General features: G+C 52.3%; 1 protein-coding gene across 1 annotated transcript; it reads right to left on the bottom strand.

The window, feature by feature from the left end:
• Nucleotides 1-1,041: 1,041 nt before the first annotated feature.
• Nucleotides 1,042-19,873, bottom strand: LOC144284133 (ubiquitin carboxyl-terminal hydrolase 17-like protein 17). The gene is made up of 5 exons (XM_077848478.1): nucleotides 18,300-19,873; nucleotides 5,498-5,520; nucleotides 3,176-3,402; nucleotides 1,370-1,544; nucleotides 1,042-1,214 (listed from the first exon to the last, which is right to left on the bottom strand). The coding sequence occupies exons 1-5, from the start codon at nucleotides 19,871-19,873 to the stop codon at nucleotides 1,042-1,044; spliced, it is 2,172 nt and encodes a 723-aa protein (XP_077704604.1).
• Between the last annotated feature and the right edge of the window lie 2,101 nt (nucleotides 19,874-21,974).

Below are 21,974 nucleotides of genomic sequence, written 5' to 3'. Positions count from 1 at the left end.
TGCTGTGCTGATTCTCAGGTGTGTGTACCTGGGGAGCTGCCCCGCCTTCTGCCAGGTGTACGGATCAGTGGGAGTTTATCCTGTGAGCCCCCTGCTCAGTCCCAGGTACAGGGTGACACCAGGAGGGACAACAACAGTGCAGGCAGCCAGCTGTGCAGCCCTGGAGTCAGCTCCCGCAGTAACTACAACAGCCCCCAGTGTGCAGGGCCTGGGTGCTCCAGGGCGGGGCTGCTGACCTGCACAGCTCTGGGCCTGGCAGCAGGAGTGACCTGGCTGTCCTGGGTCCTCCCGGCCTCTGCCTGTCCCGGGGGAGCAACGGATCCTCGGCTGTGTCCCTCGGCGCCCTGGGCCAGGGGGCTTGCGACACTGTGAATGGACCTAAAGTACCACGATGTGAAATTCAGAAGCATCAGAGTAAATTTTGTACCAGGTTAACTTATCCCTTATTACAAATAAAATATATAAGCCCTTACAAAAGGTTTACGAAAATCATAAAATAGAGTAACAATGCAATGACAGGGAGGGGAAGGCTCCATTGGGCTATAGCCACCACGAGCCCCGCGGCAGGAGCTGGGGCGGGCTCCCGAGGTGACCAGGGGGCTGCTCAGGGGTCGAAGCAGGTTGTTCCGGAGGCAGGTGGTGGCTCTGACACTCTGGGGACTCCAATTGCAGGCTCCTGGGCCTACTCCTCTGGGGTGGCCGCGGGTGCAGGTGGCTCTTCCTCATCGGGGCAGGGAATCATAGGTTCGACCAGCATCTGCACTACCTTAAACTCAGGAGCCAGCATCTCGGCTTTGACCAAGTCCTCAGCTCCAGCAGCCAGGACCAGCTCCATCACCCTGAAGCTTCAGCAGGCCCCACAGTCGGAGCTGGGGCGGGCTCCCGAGGTGGTTCACAGGGTTGCTTCGGTCCTATGGCTGGTTGCTCCATCGAGTTAGGAGGCTGCTCGGGCACATCCATGACCTCGAGAGCAGGGGTGGCACCTGCTCCTCCTCCAGGCTCGCAGGGGTGCAGGGGGCTCCTGCAGGGCGGAGCAGTGAACTAGACCAGTGACGACTTTGCCTCCCCAGTGGGTACCTCAGTGCAGGCCAAGCCCTCAGCCCCAGCAGCCAGGATGGCCTCGATCCCTTCAGGCCCCGACGGGGCAGTAGGCCCCACGGTCAGAGCTGGGGCACACTCCAGAGCGGGTTCAGGGTGTTTTGCTCGGTCCAAAGCTGTAGCTCCAAGAAGACAAAGTATCACCATCAGGGCAGACTGTCCACGTTCCTCCCAAATCAAGGCCACTCTTCCCACTGCTCCACATGTGTGGGGGCAAGAGCCCTAGGAGGTGTCCCCAGCCCACAGCCCGTGGGGTGGGGTGTGAGCCCACCCCCTGCTCCCGGCCCAGCTGCATAGAGGCTGGATCCGCCGGGCACCCCCTGTCCCCGCTCGGCCACTCCCTCTGGCTCCACTGCTGGAGGCGTCTGAATTGCTGGAGGTAACGCCGGGCATGGAGTTCCACGTCCGAGCCTGGCATGCGCTGCCTCATGAATTCCAGAATCATCCTCAGGGAGGGAAATTCTGGGAGCTGACAAAATTCATCCCGAAAATAATCCAGCCATATTTCCAGCATGCAGGAGATGGCCCTGGGGAGGGACAGGAGGGCACAGGTGTCAGAAGACAGGGCACCATCACTCACAGGTGTCCTGAGGAAGCCCTGCAGGACCCAGGGACCCGGCATCCCTTGCAGGATGTTGGAGGCAAGTCCTGATCCTCGTCCCCTTGCCACCTGGCGGACCTGCCTGCCACAGGCCTGCTCCCCGAGGAGGGGCTGGCACGCAGCCTCTGTGCTGGGGAGCACACGGCCAGTGGAGTGACCATCACCATCTCTCCTGGGGAAGCGGGGGTCCCTCCTCAGCCTGGTCCCTGCCCAACTGCCCCTTGAGTCCACCGGCAGGCGTACGGGGACGGGGGGCATCTGGCCTGTCATTGCCCTCACTGCACACACTGTCTTCTGGGTAGGTCCAAGCCAGGAGGGCTCGGGCTCTGTGTCCTGCCAGGGCTTGCCAGGAACTGCCCAGGACCGCCAACTTCCCTCCTGTGGCTCTGGGCTGCCTCCCTCCCGAGGGGGCCCTGGGGGTGTCCTTCCACTGACTCTAATCTCCCATCTCCCACGGGGCGGGGGCCGCCTGGTCCGGGAGCCCCCACCAGCCCTCCTGAGCACCTGCTGTGCCCCCGGGTCCAGGTGCTACCAGATTGGGGAGTGCAATGCTTCCCACCCTCTCTGCTCTGGCCCCAGGTGTGGGGCAGAGAGAGGGTTGGGGGGCATGGAGAAGGACTCCTTAGGGGTCCCAATGCCTCCCACCAAGCCCGCATCCCATCCACCGCTCTCCTGTGCTCTTTTCCAGAAGGGGCCTTAGACCTTTACCCTGTCACGGGAATTGCAGATGTGTGGGGTGAGGGTGCAGCCTCCCCACCCCACAGCCCCCTCGCTGCCCTCCTGGAGAGGGAAGGCCCTCCTGCAGGAGCCGGAGTCACTCACATTTTCCAGCGCTGCAGGACCATGTCATTGTTACCCCACGCATGTACGATGCACCCATACCTAGAGGAGGGCGGGGGCATCCCATGAATTGTGCTGGGGACGTGACTTCTCATCATGGAGGCTGTCACCCTCTGACCTCGACTAGGCTGGAGCCCCGGGAGCCGTCACCTCTGTTCGTGGGGCCACGGGCAGCTCCCAGAGAATCGCCCGCACCTGCTGGGGACTCCTGAAGGCTTGAGCATGAAAGGGCTCCGGCCAGGCCCATGGCCCATATCCTAGTGGGCCTGAGGCACCCCGGGGTCCCCCGGTCTGGTTGCCCCAGGACACAGACCCCCGATGGACTCTCAAACCTCCCTTTCAATGGGGAAACAGGCCAGCTCAGGACCCTGGTGATGGGTGGAGGAGGCACAAGTCTCCTCACAAGTGAGGAGGATGGCTGCTGAGCACAGGCACAGCCCCTCTGGCCGACCCGCCACAGGCCAGGCCCCGGGGCTGCCCTCCAGGACCTGCTAGGCCCTGGGTTACCCTGCTCCAGGTGGGGGAGCAGCCCGAGGCCGGGAAGCTCACACCATCCCCAGCCTCCCCACCAGCAGGTGGCCCAGCCCTGGGCTGCGGAGGGGCAGGTGCTCACTCGGTGAACAGCAGGTCCAGCACCTCGTCCGTGGTGGCGAATCCACGATAGTCGTCTAAGAAGCTGCAAATGGAGATGACATCTCTGCGCTGCAAGGTGAGCAGCAGTTGTCGGACTTTGTGCTCCAGCAACTCCGTCCGGCTGGACTTCATCAGGGCGATCAGATGCCCATTCCCGGCCAAGGCCCCTGCACCCTGAGGTGGGAAGAGGAGACATGCATCTTGCAGGGAGCCGCCGCGAGCCTGAGAATCTATTTGCAGAATATAAAATTGACATTCTACATGGAAGAGTATCCTTTGTCATAGTGCATGGATTTCCCTAAGGAAAGTACAAGGTGTGTTTTGGGGGTGGGTGCATGGCTCCAGGAGCATGAGAGGCAGCACGCTGTAGACCCGGGAATTTCCACACAATGCAGCTGAGCAATGGCTGATTCCCCACATGAGTCCAGGAGGGGCCACGTCCTGAGGTCTTCAGTCACCCCGTCAGGTGGCAGTGGGGTGGAGGACAATGTCTGAGGCCAGGAGCTGCCTCATTCACTCTCAGTGTCTTCTGAGGATGAGGACTCCTGTAGGTCACTGTGGAGGACACTCCAGGGGCCACAGACACAGGCTCCGTCCAACAGGTGGGTGGCAGGAGGGCCCTGAGCAGGTCCTGGCTTCTCAGGAGGAAGGATGAGGGAGCTGCGAGGAACCGGGAGCTCCAGCAGCTTCTGTCCAATCTGGTGAAGACCATTCTCAGGGGCTGAGTGGGGGCCCGCGCAGAGGGCGGCCGTGGGGGCTCGGTGCATGGCTGCAGCATCTCCAGGTGACATGTGGCAGGTGTGGGCTGGGGGCTCTTGCATGGCCAGAGGGCAGGTGTCTTCCTGGGCTGCGGGGGCCCGGCTGTGCATCCACAGGCACGACTGCTTCCTGGGGGACACAGATTCCCTGAATTCCCCACAGGGGCTCCCTGGATGCTCCTGCGGGTGTGCTAGCTGGGGCTCCACCGCGCTTTCTTTTGGGGGTTCTGGGTCCTGTCTAGGGGCATCTGGGCACATTTCTTGCCTGGAGTATGGAGGGGCATTTGGGAATTGTCTGCCAATTCGTTCCTGACAGCGGGACGGGTGTTCTCCTCAGGATACTTGGGTGGTGCCTGGGTGTGTCCTAACCATGGCCCTGGGAGCCAGCCTGGAGCCCCTCGAGGGAGACTCTGCTGCACACCCAGGCTGTCAGCCCTGACACAGGGTTGGCGAGCTGGCTGTGGGGTGTCAGCGATCGGCACTTCCTGGGCACCAGGAGGTCCACCAGGTGGGCTGAGGCTAACTTTAGGGCTACTCAGAGGAGATGTGGAATGGGACTGGACAGTCTCATCAGGGGTCTCAGTATGTGTCTTCATTGGCAGGTTAGGCTCAGGGATTAAAACTTTCAGGTAAAAATGGAGATATCATATAGAACATCCTACACAAGCTTTTATTGAACTCCATGGGTACAGAATCAATATCCTAAAACATGGTGGCTTCAGAGATGACACTTTTATTCTCTTAGTGTCCAGGGATGACAAGTGAACATCAAGAATTCACCAGGGCCCCAGGGCTTGTGAAGCCCAGTCACTGACCAAGGCCTGTCAAAATGTTCCTGTTTCTCTTGGCCTCTGGTCAGTAAAGAAGACAAATAGACTTAGGTTTCAACCTTTCCTAGACTTATACAATTTCCTATACTTCATTATTCTTCACTATTCTATCCTGCACAAAGATGCCTCCTTTCCCAATGCAAAGGATCATGGTCACAAGTAGGAATGAATTGTCGTGACGACTCAAAAATGTTTCAGCAGACACTACCAATTCTGTGGGCGGAAGAAGCCATAATGACACTTTCAAACCACAAGCTAACCAGGTGCCCTCCTACCTGCATCTGCACCTGCCAAGCCCACAATGTGGAAAAAGGCACAAGCCTACAACATATTCCAACTGAATCAAGAGAATATAAAGGATATTGGGGTGGAATTCCCTGAGGAACAGTTAAAATGAGGCATATAAACACTGGATTAAGAATAGAGACTCTTGTAGGAAAGGGAGTTTCAAAGGAATGTTTCCCAAAAGCATAAAACCAGCCAGAGAATTTTTCTTGTGGTGGACCCGGGCCACACCTAGACAGAAACTGGTATTCATCAAAACCTTCACAATCTTTGTAGATTGGGATCATAGTCCAGAGAGATGGAAGTGTAGAAGCCAATCAATGGATGCCATATTCCCAAATAATTGGTTACAGCTACAAACATTCTGGCTGGTGAGGAGAACGTGCTCCTATGTGATACCTGCGCTCCTTTGGGAGAGTGATCTTCCCTGTCCTAGAGCACTGACGACTAACACTCCTTGGCTCGCTTGAGGTTACTGAGGAAGAAAAAGGACATTCATAGAGATATCCATTGAACATAGAAACTGATCAAATTCGGTTCAGAAATGAGCAGGGGCAGTTAGGGAGGTTGAGAAAGACCTGAAGGTGCTGTCTGATGAGAGAGTCAAGATTAGGACCTGGGCTGGACTGAAAGGTCTCTATGAGAAAGGGACCACACCCAAATCCCTTAATCCAATCAAGCGATTATAGCCGATTGGAAGATCTTGCTCTTTACATTTCAGTTTTTAACTGAAAGTTAGTTGACAAAATGGATATAACATCTTGAATAACCTCAAACCCTGACCCCATTTTTAATACCATTAGGTCTAAATTCAGCAGAAGTGTTGGTAAAATACCAATGGTTCAGGAAACATGAGTCCTGAGGTTAATTCCCACGCTAAAATGTACCAATATAATTTCACTTGCAGAAATTCCAATCTCCACCAAATCCACATGGACTCTCACCTCCATTCACAGAGACACACACACAGGCACACACACGGAGTCATAGAAATCGCTCTCATGAGGACATCATTAGCCTGTTGAAGCTGCTGATTGGCTCAATCCCTGCAGCAGCTAAGAGGATTAGGTGGATGTCTTTCAAGTGGCTGAAATGTCACGTGACCTTGGGGCAGTATAAAAGTCCGGGAGCACAGAAGTGGCCATTCCTGACCATCCCTCTCTCCCACGGGACACCCAGTCTCCTGCAGCGGAGTCTGTCCAGGACCTTTCTCAGCCTCTCCTGATGGGCGTGAGGACCACAAGTGCACTTCAGGTGAGTTTTCGGGCCACTGGTCCGACCTTCCCTGACAGAGCAATGGGACAGTGAGGAAATGATGGAGGGATTGGCCCTTCCTCCACGGGTTAAGGACTCTTTCTGGTCTAACATGTTCTGAGGACAGAGACTGAACCAAGGCATGGCTGTGAATGCCCTGGACACCCGGAGGTTCCAATGCCAGTGGAATGGGGCCTCAGGTGTCACATTGGTGTGGGGTGGTGGACGAGCAGGTACAGAAGGCCTGTAAATGTCTCACTGGGCCCTGCAGACCTAGAGAAGACACAGGATCAGGGTGCCTGGGCAGCTCCGTTTTTTCAGGGACTGACTTGGGTCGGGTTGTGATCTCAGGCTCTGGAGATGGATCCAGGCCCTCACTGGGTTTCTGATAACTGAGTGTCTGCTTCTCCCTCTGTCCTTCGTACAGCTCAGGTGATCACTCTCCCTCATACACACACACACACACACTCACTGTCCCATAAATAATTGACCTTTTTTTCAATAGAAGAATTACCTGGTTCCCAAGGTGAAAAGAAATTCACCTCCCAAACCTTCAATGGCAGTTAATTGGGGGCACTGCCACGAACACATGGAATGGAAGTGTTCAGATAGGCAGCTTCCCATCGAGTAGAGAAGAATGTGTTTTCCCAATGAATTTGGACTTAACTATGGCTTCCTCTGGAGTCACAAGGGGCATTCAGATATGAGAGAGGGAAGCCCACTTTCCTGACGCTTTTGCCCTTTGCGTGTTCCATGGTGCATCCCACTGGACCTCAATCGTGAGAGGTCCCGTCCCTGGTTTTGTTCCCACAGGGGATTTGGAGAGACTTAATGATAGTGTCAACAAGAGTCCTTCCTTAAGGGCGGCCTTCCTCAGAGCGGGGATGTGGCTTGGCCAGGAGAGCATAGGCAGGAAGGAGGAAAGAGAAGTGACAGGGGGAAATGTGTTTGGCACGACTGTCCTGAAGCTCACTAAGGCCTCTTGGGAAGATGGTACAGTGAGGACGCCTAGGTCAGGTGAATAGGACTCTCTTGTTTCTTTTCCCTCAGGCTACCCGAAACCCATCCCTGAAGCAGACTGACTTGTCCCTCCAGAAGGTGGGACTGATGGCGGCTGGTCATGCCCACCTTGGGCCCGACAGTCCCTTGAGACCCCAGAAAGGCAAGAGGCCACAGATAGCAGGACAGGCCCTCAGAGTTCCCAGTCCAGAGGAGGAGGATCCCAGGGTGAGTGGGGAGGCTGGCATGGGTTTTGAAGCAGGAGCTCTGCCAGGAGTCTTGAGACAGGCTAGGCTCCCAGAAGATCGTGGCCCGGACTCAGTTGTCCATCGTGACATGGGCAGGAAATCCCCCAGGCTACACACTGGGACACTCAGAGGCTCTGAGCATCAGCCCCAGGGCACCATAAGATCAGATCGAGCCTTGTGTTTGTCCCGAGTCTTAATGATGTTTCCACCTGTCCTCACCTGACACCTCCAATCCCTCTTCCCCTTTCCTTCCTTCCACGGGATGGGGAGTAAGCATCCAGAGGTCTTCACTATACTGACACCTCACTAGCCAGATAGGATGTCCCCTGTCCTCATCCCATGTGCCACTCCATGAGGATGGCCTCCCATTCGTGTGCTTGACAGATTCACTGGCATTTGAGTGGATGCACTGACCCTTGCCCCTTCCTCCCACAGGTGAAGTGCAGGGACTGTGGCGCCATTGGACACAAGGCATCAAGCACCAGATGCCCCATAAAACACTGAGCACGACCCTCGTTCCCATGGCCTTGGGCTCCAGGAGGCTGAAGGAGAATGTGGAGCCGGGGAGTCATCGGGACCCAAGACACCAGGCTGGGCTGTTGAACCAGGCTGAGAGGGAGAAGGCAGGGAGACGAAGGTGAGGAATGGGGCTTGTGACCCGACGCCAGGGCTGATACGACAGACCCCGAGTCCGTGTGCATGCACAGTGTGCAGGGCGGCTGCGGGCAGAGCCAGGCTGGGCGAGGCAGGCAGAGGAGCTCCCAGACTAACAGGGTCCACATTTGGGTGATGGAGCTGTCCCTGCTGATTTGGTGTGGGGTTTGCGGCTGGACAAATGTCCCTGCACCAGTGAATGTATGGAGCTTGGCACATGCCAAGGCAGACCCTTTCAGACTCTGAATGTAAGAAACTGCCTGGACGACCTGTTCAGCTCCCGATAGTTAGGACGAGGGGCAGAGGTGGGTGTAGAGTGGCTGCGGAGGGAAAGGACCAGGTTGGCCCAAGCCCCGAGCAGGTGTCCGGCTGGAATCCAGGGAAGGGAGTTCCTTCTCCTTTCTATGCCTTCATTTCTGGTGCAGGCAGGAAGCCGAGCAGAGGAAGGCCCTGCTCCACAGGTTCCCCAGGAGACCCCAGGAGGGGCAGAAGCGCACCTGGAAGGAAGACACGGAATCTTGTGACTATGTGAGGGTGAGTGTGCACTGCGTCCCGGGCTGTGCCCTTCTGGACTCGCTGGGCTCCAAGGGCCTCCTGGGGGAGGCGGGGCTCCACTTCCTCTCTGACCAATGGCAGTTGAGCAGCGTGGATTTGCACACTTTTTTCCCTTGGTGCCCATGATGTTGCCTTATGCCTGGTATTTGTGCGAACACTGGCTGTTTGACGTGTGAAGGTCATTGGCGGGCACTCCTGGAGCACATACCAACCTCAGAGAAGAACAGGCCGCTGTCCTTTGTGACACATCATCCCACACTGCCCATCCCCACTCAGGAGCTCCCACCATGACTCTCCAGCAGCAGGACTCCTATCTCCTCATGAGCAGAGAGGATGGAAGCGCTGGTCCAATGGAGGAAGCATCGCTGTGAGGCAGGACTTTGCATGTCCCCCCCATGTCTCAAGGGCATCAACAGCATCCTGTCAGGCATTTGTTTGGACGAGCCCTGCAGCCAGATTCCCTACTCCTAGGTCAACAGATCCCAACTCTTTCTTTCCCTGTTCCGGGGGAGGGGGTGGTTACTAAGGTCGTGGGCGTTTGTTGGTTTCTTTCCTGAATGTTCATTTTGCCTTGGTGCCGGGGCCAAACTCATGGAGTCCCATGTGTTCTCTTTTCCCACAGCGTCCACACATGCCGATGCTCGTCTACACCAAGAGGAGGCCTTCTATCCCTGAGCCTGCCCTGCCGATGGAACCACGTACTCAGCCCCCTGACATAAGACTCCGGTCCCATTCCACCTCTCGTCTCAGAAGCCCTCAGTTAGCCTCAGCCCACCTGGTGGACGTCCTAGTGCCCAGGAAGTGCCGATCGCTGACACCCCTCTGCCGGCTCGCCAACCCTGTGTCAGGGCTGACAGCCTGGTTGTGCAGCAGAGAACCAAGAGGCCCTGCAGAGTCTCCCTCGAGGGTCCCCAGGCTGGCTCCCAGGGCCATGGGCTGGGACACACCCAGGCACCACCCAAGTATCCTGAGAACACCCGTCCCGCTGTCAGCAACGCATTGGCTGACAATTCCCAAATGCTCCTCCAGACTCCAGGCAAGAAATGTGCCCAGATGCCCCTAGACAGGTCCCAGAACCCCTGAAAGAAACCGTGATGGAGCCCCAGCCAGCACACCTCCGGGATCATAAAGGAAGTCCCTGTGGGGATTTCCGGGAGTCTGTGTCCTCCAGGAAGCAGACATGCCCGTGGATGCACAGCCGGGCCCCGGCAGCCCAGGAAGACACCTGCCCTCCGGCCAAGCAAGGGCCCCCAGCCCACACCTGCCACACGTCACCTGGAGATGCTGCAGCCGTGCACCGAGCCCCCACGGCCGCCCTCTGCGCGGGCCCCCACTCAGCCCCTGAGAATGGTCTTCACCAGATTGGACAGAAGCTGCTGGAGCTCCCGGTTCCTCGCAGCTCCCTCATTCCTTCCTCCCGAGAAGCCAGGCCCTGCTCAGGGCCCCCCTGCCCCCCACATGTCGGACGGAGCCTGTGTCTGTGGCCCCTGGAGTGTCCTCCACGGTGACCTACAGGTGTCCTCATCCTCAGAAGACACTGAGAGTGAATGAGCCAGCTCCTAGCCTCGGACATTGTCCTCCACCCCACTGCACCCTGACGGGGTGACTGCGGACCTGAGGACGTGGCCCCTCCTGGACTCATGTGGGGAATCAACACTTGCTCAGCTGCTTTGCATGGAAATTTCCGGGTCCACAGCCTGCTTCCTCTCATGCTCCTGGGGCCGTGCACAGACACTGAACCCCAAAGGCACACAATGCACTTTTTTTAGGGAAATCCGTGTGCTGTGGAGAAGGCTACTCTTCCCTCTGGAATGTCAATTTTCTCTTCAGCAAATAGATTCTCCAAGAAGTGGAGGGAATTTCGAATGAGCACTTGTCACTCCAATGGAAATAGAAACTCAGACTTTAAGCTCTCATTGGCATACACTTGTCTGCATTTGGGTTTTCAGCTGCGAACAGCCCCTGTGGGCTCTGCAAATGGACACTGTGTTTTCTCCTGAGATGAGTTTTCTAGACTGTGGTGGTAGCTTTGTGGGCACTGTGATGGGCAATATTTCATCTGCGCATTTCGATTATTCTCAGCCATAATTTAGAATCGTGTGTAGTGTTTTATTTCCCTTAATAAAATGTTACCACTGATGAATAGCATGCATGTGTTTCATTTGATTTGGTTTCTGGGTTTTTTTAATCTCAGCAATTCTGAAACTCTCTATAGTTAATTTAATTCCTCCAGCCTTAATTAACTGAGAGGAGACAACAGCGTGATAGTTTTGGGGGATATGTAGACTTTGAGGGTCTCCTGCAAACCCAGTCTCCTTGGTGAAGTACTGCATAGGGAACATTGACCCTGTGCACCCTGTGAGGGAGCCCTGTGTACTGTATGGGCCCTGGGTCACAGGTTGGTCTTTAATGGGATGAGTGGGTGGTTTCCCTCTATACATATTCTGGATCCATCTTTAATGTTGGATCATGATGCCTCCTTTCTGAGACCTGGGCAAGGAGATTTTTTACCCTCCTGATGATTGCCTAAGGAGGCAATGGTTGACAAGTCGTCCAAATAGCACGAGACCAAGGCCACGGTCTCTATCTATCTATCTATCATCTATCTATCTATCTATCTATCTATCTATCTATCTATCTATCTATCTCATTCTCTCTCTGTCTCTCTTTCTCAGGGTTATCTCTGATATGGGCCCATGGGAAAAAACAATACAACACCATGCCAAATGAAACCAAACCACACCAAGCACCTCCATACTTGTATTTAGAGAATTTCTTTTTTTTTGGAAAAACAACTGACTGCTCTTTTCTCACTCCAAAGCATCTGTTTAAGGGTGTTCCCTCTGTCTGTGCAGATGCCTGTAGGTGGAGGTAGAAGAGCTCCTCTATGAGCACACTAGGGTTTAAAAAGTCAGAATGCAGTAGAAAAGCCACAGTGTGTGATCCTTCTCCCACCCCCAACCCCTAAGTAACTCCCATTCAGGCAATCATTATGTGACCCAGGTCAGAGTCTGGCCCCTTGAGCCTCAAGCCCATGTCTCATCCCATGGATGCTGCCCTATTGCTATCTCATGGCTTCTGAGGAAAATGTAGCTTCCTGGGCACTCATGGGATGTGTGCAGTAATAGAAATGTTCCCTACTTTCTGGAAGCCTCAGAAGATCCCAGAGGTCCAAGGGTGCGAAGGCCTATCATCATGAGGGGATGCTGGGATTGGAACTAGCAAAGTAGCCTAAGAATTCTTGGACTTGCAGGAATATAGGGCGCAAGGGTGAGGATGCAGGCAGGCTTGAGCATAGGGCTTTAATGCTGGGCTCTCCAGCAGAATTGGGACTTCATGTGCAATTGAGAGGATTCCTTCCATGTGCACAGGGAGTCCAGAGAGAAAGGCTAGCGGAAGAAGGTCTGAGCAGGCCTGTTCTCCCCCTCTAGTCACCTTACATGTCTTTTGCTTCCCTGCCATCAAAACACCAAACCAAACCAAACCAAAGCAAACCCAACCAAACAGAGCCAAACCTATCTTCCCAAAGCAAAATCCACTCTCATCCAGATATGGAAGACGACAGAGTTATCTGAGCAAGCTGGTATAGGTTATGGATATTAGTAATAGATGGATTTAGCGCAGTTGGAAGCACATTGGGTGAATCCTCCCCTCCTTCAGCCTTGGGGAAAAATGGGGCCACTTGAAGGTGGCAGGATTAGAAGCAGTGAGCAGCCAGCTTTGAGTGTGGAAATGATGCTGAGGACCTGGGGTCAGTGTGAGCATGTCTGACCGTGTCCTCATGCATCCCTCATCCCATTGCTTATCTTCTCTTTATATTGAAAGACCATTTGTCCAAACCAGCGTGGGTGGAGTGTTGGCAGCAATGTTTTTGGTCATATACAACCAGCACCGATTTGAAAACCCAGAGCACCTACACAAAGAAATGACAAACTACCGTGTAAGTCAATGAACTACAGCCTTGTATGGCGACAGACTTCTTTTCAGGAAATTATGGGCACAAAATATATATTGAGAAGTTAACCTATAAACCCGGCGTTTGATAATATTTGGAAATGCAAAGAGGCAATGAAATGCTTATATTTCAGGAGTTAAATGCATCCTGCCTGATTAGATCATGTTGATTGAATCACAGCCCCTTCACAATCCACCCCCACCTTTGACTGAAGAGAAGGTGCCTGGCAAGGACCCATCTCCCACAGGGAATTGCTCCATATCCCAGCAACTCTAACCTGTCCAGAACACTTGACAGTCATCCGTCTGTGTAACAATCTCCTGACAAGGAAGAGGTGGGCACAGGATTTCAGATCACTTCCACTCCAATATTGGTCCTTGGGTGACACCTCAGAAAGACATTCTCCACTGAATGAATGTGGGTTTTGAGGTTAACTAATGGGTGCTATGTAACAATTATATTTCTTAGGGGCAAGATTGACTAATGCATTGTTGAAAGGTAATTAATGCATGATTATACAGATTCTTATGATTTGGGAGGCCATTCTCATGCTGTTTTAAACTTTGGTGACATATACATGCATTTAATGTTTCCATTATTTCCTTTAAGAATGAATTATAACATTCACGAATCACAGTTATTAGAAAAATAATGTGACAGTTTGAATTTTGTAGAGAAAATATCAGGGTTTCTAAAATTTTTATTTATTCATCAGACAGATTGAGATAGAGAGCTAAGCGGATAGATCTGTGCCAGTTGGAGAGTGAGATGGAGCCTCTCACTGAGCAGGGATCCAGACTGTGCACGGCAGACCCCAAAACCAAACCACATTGTTGGAAAAATCTTGAAAATGTCTCTGAGTTGGGAGGTGGATCGGACACGAGGGAGGAGGTCAGTGTAGCAAAGTGCAAAGGACTCAGTGCTTCCCACACCCTGAAATACTGAGTAACACCGGGCTCCCTGGATCTAATCGACTTGGATGTGGGGACATAGATGCCAAGACATGAACACGTTTCATTGTTTGTTTCTGTTTAAGATTTATTTGTTTATTTGTTTGAGACAGGGAGAGACCAGAGAGAGACCACAGAGTAGCGGGAGAGAGGGGGCCCGACAAAGAGAGGGAGAGAGATTCTCAAGGAGACTCCCCAGTGGCCGTGCTGCTGGATTCGGGGCTCCCTCCCACATTCCTGAGACCCACATGTCTGGCGTTATTTTTCATTTCCAGGTAAGAAGCATGAGACAGCAAGGCCCTCAACCAGACATTATCTAGGACACTCCAAGGGCAAAAGCAGCCACATTGGAAGGAATTGGCAGCATCGGATTCCCTCCTGACGGCGGGGCTCTTCCTTATCCACCACCGTCTCCCGTCTGTGCACCCAGAGTGTCTTCACTCCATGCTCTTCCTCCGTGAGGGATTTCTTAAAATTCCATTCTCTCCCCGAGTTCCCTCCCTTGCTTATGGAGTCTTCAAGTTCCATGTGTCCTTCAATTCTTTGCTTCTGTGTGATCGCTGACATGTGAGCCCCAACATGCTAGAGCCACCACGTGGAACTGATTTACTGAGATGTCTCCAAATGGAAAAATCCCTAATGCAACAAAATGTATTGATTCCATATATATTCCAAATTGTGTATCACACACAGTATCACTAAAAATTTTAAAGACAGCTATGGTTTTCTTTTTAATATTCCCCTGGCTATTCAGGGTCTTTTCTATTTCCACACAAATCTTAAGATCATTTGTTCCAAATCTCTAAAGAAAGTCCTCAGTGTTTTGATAGGGATTGCATTAAATGTGTGAATCGCCCTGGGTACCCTTGACATTTTCATAATATTACTTCTTCCAATCCTTGAGCTTGGAATATTTTTCCATCTCTTTGTGTCTCCCTCCATTTCCTTAAAAGTGTTCTGTAGTTTTTAGGGTATAGATCCTTTACCTCTTTGGGTAGGTTGATTCCTAGGTATCTTATGTTGAATAGCAGGGGTGAGAGTGGCCATCCCTGCCTTGTTCCTGATCTTAGGTTAAAGGCTCCCAGTGTTTCCCCATTGAGAATGATGTTTGCTGAGCTGTTTCCGTAGATGGCTTTTAAGATGCTGAGGAATGTTCCTCTATCCCTACACTCTGAAGACAGGATTAGCTCGGTCCACTGCCAGAAGAGTGAATGCAATGGCTTCTTCTAAGGAAACTAAAACACTGTATTGAAACCTTCTCATCTGACCCTCTGATAACAGGAGGCTAATGTATTTTATGTCCCCTTATCACCACAGGGGTGGGGTTCTTTTCCCATTAAAATGAGCACTTTTAATAATATCACCGTGGAATGGATTGTTCTCATCTCCATGCCTTTACTGTGCTTGATTTCTATGAAGTGGAGAGGCAGAGCTAAGATGTGGTCCATCTGTGGTGTCTTCTATTGGAGCAGCTGGTAATGGGATGATGCACACCTCACAGGAGGAGACAATCTCCCTAGAAGCTGTTTCCTGTCTCCTGCCTGAGCTCAAACCTGCCACGAGACACATGCCCTAGGATATCTCCTGTGAAAAGTCCTGACTTTGTTTTCTCCTGCTGGACAACAGAAAAGCTCAGGAAGGGGAGTCAGGTAATCCTTCTGCTTACATTCACCCACCATGGCCAGGAACCTACCCTCCTTGTCAAGCTCAAAGATCATTAATTGGATGTGGCCTCCCAGATTAAACCTCCATATACTGCCATGGAATCTAGCCTTGGGGCTGTCCCCAAAACCCAGTTTCAGCCCAGATTTCTATTGTGAAAACAATTCCAGCCTGAAATCTTGCCGCAGGTTGATGGAGCCAGGACTCAACACTTTGTAGCCTGGAAACAGGTATGAGGTCCACCTAGAACTCCATCCAGGATTGGCAATTCCAGTTTCCCAGGAAAGAACTCATGAATCTGGGGATCTCTGGGTGGCTCAGCGGTTTGGCGCCTGCCTTTGGCCCAGGGCATGATCCTGGAAACCCGGGATCGAGTCCCACGTCAGGCTCCGGGCACGGAGCCTGCTTCTCCCTCCTCCAGTGTCTCTGTCCCCCTCTCTGTCTATCATAAATAAATGAATGAATGAATGAATGAATAAATAAATCTTAAAAAAAAAAAGAACTCGTGAATCTGTTCTGTGGGTCGCTCTGCAGATTCTTTGGTCTGTCCTCATGACTAATAGATCTTGATATAGAGAGACACCCCTCGAGTGACTAATGGATACCTGGACAGGATGAGCATTGACGTCCAGACACCTAACCAGAGAATCCATCTGCTGACTGCCCAGCCTCCACCGTCCCCACAGTGTGCTATCCAACCATCTCCCGTCATCCCTCCTAGGGGTCTCTGCTAGCCTTGGGCAGAGATGGTGTGCTTCTGGTTCAATCTACTCCTCCCCCTTAATTTCTCATACAAGCATCTTCCTGGTCAGAGCTCTCATAATTGAAGAGACCCTGAAGAATAATGTCCCTATGTCCCATTGCATTTCTTCTTAAATGGCTGCTGGCGCTTCCCCTATATTGAGCCAGTGAGTAGGAGTGAGAAATTCCCATGGGGGGAGGATATGAATTTGAGCTGCAGGTGACCTAGAGGTGGCTGTGGAATTCCACTCAGGGGAAGCAGGCAAAGAAGCCTCTGTGAGGAGCCAGCCTGGAAATAAAACAACTGTTTCAAGGTTCTGAAATAGTGGGGAGAAAAAGCCTGCACACCAAATCATATGTGGGAATTTTTTATTAAGAATAAAAAACCACACAACTTCGTAATAACATTTTAGAGCAAAAACAAACAAAGCAGATGCAATATTTTACATAACAATTTCAGAGAAATAATATCAACAAGTACAGAAAATGTCTTCTAGGAGAAAACATGGTGTAATTTGCAGAACTCTGGATGGGATCTTTTTCTAAATCAGAAATTCAGACATTTATAAAACAATTTCAGATTAACTTGTTAATTTCTATTTACAACCAAGTTACAAATTGCCAGGATGATTTCCCTACATTTGTTAGAAAATGGATTACACTAAGACAAACTTGACATTCCGGATTGGGAAGCACGCTTTGACAGTCCTATAGATTTACCTAACGAAAAACTGTAGCATCTGTGTAGTGGAGGGAGTGTATGTGTAGGCGAACAAAAGCAGGACACTCAGCACGTGGTGGACTTGACCGTTTCCATCCAGTTCAGCGGAGGAATTGCTGGTTCACCACAACAGTCCAGGTGGAGACATATCCTCATTCCCACAGACACCTCCTCAGGGTCCTCTGCTGTGGAGGACAAGTCCCCGAGTCCATGAGCTGTCTCATTCCCTATGACAGTCTTCAGAGGACGGGGATACCTGCAGGTCCTCTTACGGAACTCTTGGCAAGACATGCACACAGGTTCCCTCACTTTTTATGACACAGTAAACTATAATGGTCAAAAGAAACACAATTTCCAGACATGAAAGAAACCCTGACACTTTATATCTCTAATCTGTTTTTGTTACATGAAAATCTAAAAAAAAGCGTGATTTCTTCTGCACAGATCCTATTGTCCCTTACTCTCCAGTAAGGGTGCATGTCCAAGTTTGAATACAGAGTGAAAATAACATTATGATGTGATGTTACAACTGCACATCTACGGTCACACTCAGAGGCGTTTGCTGGTCATGCAATAATTTCCATTCTACAAAGAACTTGTCAAACTCCTCTGTAAGAAATGAAATGATAACACAGAACACCTATAACCTGACCTCAAAAAGCTTTTGCTAGACTCATGAACTTGGCACTGTTTTCCAGAGGTATCAACCCAGGTCCAAATTTGAATTTGAACTGGTCTGAAATCCAGAGTCCACTGCTTCTGGGTCAGGAGGTGCCACAGAGCAGATGGTAGCAAAATAGTCATAAAAAGTTATGTTCAGTGGGAGGCTGGGCATTTCCCTTTGGAATAAGAGTCCTTGTTAGTTTGTTTCTCTTCAGTCTTAATGTGGGAGAGAGTGAAGGGAACATAATAAAATCACTGTGGTTCAATCAGGTCTGGATGCAGTTATTGCCCCAAAAGTAAGCACTTAATTTCCTTCCTACAATTTCCAAGCATTGACCAAGACACATCGCTAGCAAGACCCAATACATACTTATGTGTTCAGACAAAATTCTTTCAATATAAATAGAAGAAAAGCATTGGGAAGTGGGGAGCATGAGGAGAGGGTCAAACATACTGACTTCAACCCCAGGTCCTCAGCATCATATCCACTCTCAACCCTGACTGCTCACTGCCTCTCACCTGCAAGTGGCCCCCACTCTCCACAAGGCTGAAGGAGAGGCAGGTTCCTGGATTGACCCCATATGAAATCCACACTATCCCAATATAAGATCATGACAAAGACCCAGGTTTAAATATCAGTGTCTCCTAGTTTCAGTTGAAGGCCATATCCCATGAACACACCAGATAGATGGTTCTTCCATACATACAGAACACACACTTCACACAACACAAAATATTTCCAGTATGGGACTGTGTTCGGGTTTGGAGTGTGTGAGTGACGATGTGTGTGTGGGTGTGTGCGCCCATGTGCACCAAAGTTAGGAGACACATCCCTGGACTGCTTCCCCAGACCTCTGTCCCTTCTTGCTCGTCCTCTTGGTAGGTCGGGCTCTCCCTGGCACACGCGGGACTTTGGCCACGTCCCCGGCCACCTGAGGTGGGAGCATCCCAGCCGCAGTGGTGAGCAGGTCGACGGTCTGCTGAGGATGATTCTTCGGCATCTCAGGTCTGTATTTGGAGTGGTGAAGGATGACTGCGTTCGCAGGAAGAGCAATTTCTCTTCTCCTGACATTAAGTTCAGGCTTAGGGCGGTTGCATTCTTGGAGGCATCTCCACTGGTCTAATGTCATTTGTTGCCTTGAGGTCTCTTCCCCACGCTCCTCCAACTCAGGAAGGTTCACGGAGGGATCCGTTGCCGGCTCTCCTGAGGCCCCACCCACCACCGTGGGGTCTGCCTCGGGAGATGCGAGTCCTCCCTCCTCGACTGACTCCCTCCCAAGGTCTCTCTCCAGATCAGTCTTCTGCATATAAAAGAGGACATAGGCAGGTTGGCGCAGCGCGCAAGTCACATCACAGGCGCTGACCTTAGCATCATCCATTTTATACCACTGGCCATTTCCTGCCTTTACGAAACAGAAGTAATGTCCGCTGTGGCAACTCCTCCCAGCGTGCACCAGCACGGCATAGAGCACATAAACCAAGGGTCCTGCCCTCTGCTCAGACAGGCAGTGTTGCATGTCAAGGCGCTCAGGATATTGCACCTCCTTAGTCATTTTGTTGCCTGTCAAGTCTGAGAATCGTCTCAAGACCAGGATGAGGACCTTCGGGGAAGTGTGCAAAGTCAACACCTTGGACGCAGGCACCTTCTCCAGACACTTACTACAATGGTAGGCATTTTCACCTTCCAGCAGTTCGGGCTTCACCAACTGCTCCAAAGCTTGGCTGACGCTGTGAGCATCCCCGATGTCCAGGCTGATGTCCAGGTAAGGTTCCAGAGTGCTCGAAATGCCTTGGCAGTGGAGACACTGGATTTGAGACCTCCAGTACCCCCCAAAGAGTTGCTGGATGAGGGTGCTGTCCTGAGGACACTCAGGGTCTGAGAGCTTGTCCTCAGGCAAGCATGCTTGCTGCATTGCATCCAGAATGAACATGAGATACTCATGGGCATCTTCCTGCTTGTGTCTGTGGAAGGCGGCGAGCAGGAGTGGCAGGGGCCGGAGCACACGTCCAGGATGGCAGAGAACCCGCGTCAGGTGAGCCTGCAGGCTACACAGCATGCAGGATGTCTGCCTCCTACAGGTGGTCCCGTGCTGCTGGGACAGCATGTAGCTGGCGAGGGGCTCTGTGTAGGTCAGACACTGTAGGGTCGCATTCACATAGCAAGTGTTGCCCATGTTCTGAAGCCCGGCTCCCACCTGGGAAAGGCTCTTCCAACTCAGAGGCATCTTGGTGGGAGGCAGTCCTGCTGATGCGGGAGCCAACGGGTCAGTCGGGGAGGAGAGTGTCTTTGATGCAGGGGATGTCGTCTCGGGCACAGAGGGTCCTCCGTGGACTTCAGCACCGCCTCTCCTTGACCAGCATGACTGGGGTTTGGGAGAGGCGCTGAACTGAGGCTCCTCTGAGGGGTGGAGGTGGGCAGCCTCCATGTCTGCAGAAACAGTGTCCACAAGATACATTCAACCAGGAGCTTCGGGTCGCAAAGGGATGCTCCTCTCACTGTGCCAGTTTCCAAATGTCAGATAGTGAACCTCACCTCCACCTTTATGGCTTTTGGGCCCTGGGATAAGGCACAAAGTCCTCTAATCCACTCTAATTGCTTGATTGGATTACGGGATTTGGGTGTGGTCCCTCCCTGACGGAGACCATTCAGGTCAGCCCAGCTCCTATTCTTGCCTCCCACAACAGGCAACTTTCAGATTATTCTCAACCACCTCAACTGTCCCTGCACCTTTCTCAACAGAATTTGTTCAGAGTTTCTATGTTCAGAGGAAACCTTTTTGAATGTCCTTTCCTTTGAGTAACCCCAAGGGAGCCAAGGAGTGTTAGACGTTAGTGCTCTAGGACAGGGAAGATCACTCTCCCAAAGGAGCTCAGGTATCACATAGGAACTCGTTCTCCTCACCAGCAGAATGTTTGTAGCTGAAACCAATTATTTGGGAATATGGCATCCATTGCTTGGCTTCTCCACTTCTATCTCTCTGGACTATGATTCCAATCTACAAAGATTGTGAATGTTTTGATGAATACCAGTTTCTGCCTTGGTGTGGCCCGGGTCCACCACAACAGGAATTCTCTCACTGGTTTAATGTTTTTGGGAAACATTCCTTTGAAACTCCCTTTCCTACAAGAGACTATATCCTAAATCCAGTGTTTATATGCCTCATTTTACCTGTACAAGACCGCGGGACCTTGAACACAAGGCACCAAGCACCAGATGCCCGGTAACACACTGGGGTGCAACCTTCCTTCCCCTTGCCTTGAGCTCCAGGAGGCTGAAGGAGAATGTGGAGCTGGGGAGTCAGCGGGACCAGCGGCACCAGGCTGGGCTGTTGAACCAGGCTGAGAGGGAGAAGGCAGGGAGACGAAGGTGAGGAATGGGGCTTGTGACCCAAACGCCAGGGCTGATACGACAGACCCCGAGTCCGTGTGCATGCACAGTGTGCAGGGCGGCTGCGGGCAGAGCCAGGCAGGGCGAGGCAGCCAGAGGAGCTCCCAGGCTAAGAGGGGCCACATTTGGGTGATGGAGCTGTCCCTGCTGATTTGGTGTGGGGTTTGTGGCTGGAGCAGTGTCCCTGCACCAGTGAATGTATGGAGCTTGGCACATGCCAAGGCAGACCTTTTCAGACTCTGTATGTAAGAAACTGCCTGGACGACCTGTTCAGCTCCCTGTAGTTAGGACGAGGGGCAGAGGTGGGCGTAGATTGGCTGAGGACGGAAAGGACCAGGTTGGCCCAAGCCCCAAGCAGGTGTCCGGCTGGAAGCCAGGGAAGGGAGTTCCTACTCCTTTCCCTGCTTTGATTTCTCGTGCAGGCAAGAAGCCGAGCAGAGGAAGGGCCTGCTCCACAGGTTCCCCAGGAGACCCCAGGAGGGGCAGAAGCGCACCTGGAAGGAAGACACGGAATCTTGTGACTATGTGAGGGTGAGTGTGCGCTGCTTCCCGGGCTGTGCCCTTGGGGACTCCCTGGGCTCCATGGGCCTCCTGGTGGAAGCGGGGCTCCACTTCCTCTCTGACCAGTGGCAGTTGAGTAGGGTGGATTTGCACCCAGTTTTCCCTTGGTGCCCATGATGTTGCCTCCCACCTTCTATGTGTGTGAACACTGGCTGTTTGACGTGTGAAGGTCATTGGCGGGCACTCCTGGAGCACATACCAACCTCAGAGAAGAACAGGCCGCTGTCCTTTGTGACACATCATCCCACACTGCCCATCCCCACTCAGGAGCTCCCATCATGACTCTCCAGCAGCAGGACTCCTATCTCCTCATGAGCAGAGAGGATGGAAGCGCTGCTCCAATGGAGGAAGCATCGCTGTGAGGCAGGACTTTGCGTGTCCCCCCATGTCTCAAGGGCATCAACAGCATCCTGTCAGGCCTTTGTTCTGGACGAGCCCTGCAGCCAGATTCCCTACTCCTAGGTCAACAGATCCCAACTCTTTCTTTCCCTGTTCCGGGGGAGGGGGTGGTTACTAGGGTCCTGGCCATTTGTTGGTTTCTTTCTTTCTTTCCTGAATGTTCATTTTGCCTTGGTGCC

The sequence above is a fragment of the Canis aureus genome, chromosome 15 (assembly GCF_053574225.1).
Source record: "Canis aureus isolate CA01 chromosome 15, VMU_Caureus_v.1.0, whole genome shotgun sequence".
NCBI classification, from domain to species: Eukaryota; Metazoa; Chordata; class Mammalia; order Carnivora; family Canidae; genus Canis; species Canis aureus.
This window is presented reverse-complemented; position numbering and strand designations above follow the sequence as displayed.

What these genes read in the sequence shown, in the direction of transcription:
- LOC144284133 (XM_077848478.1), bottom strand. Translation starts at nt 19,873, where the DNA reads ATGGAGGCTGCCCACCTCCACCCCTCAGAGGAGCCTCAGTTCAGCGCC. An exon ending in GATTCGCCACCACGGACGAG is followed by an intron (nt 1,545 to 3,175) that starts GTGCTGGACCTG and finishes TCCCTCCCTGAG; the next exon opens with GATGATTCTGGAATTCATGA. An exon ending in AGCTGGGCCGGGAGCAGGGG is followed by an intron (nt 1,215 to 1,369) that starts GTGGGCTCACAC and finishes TTGGAGCTACAG; the next exon opens with CTTTGGACCGAGCAAAACAC.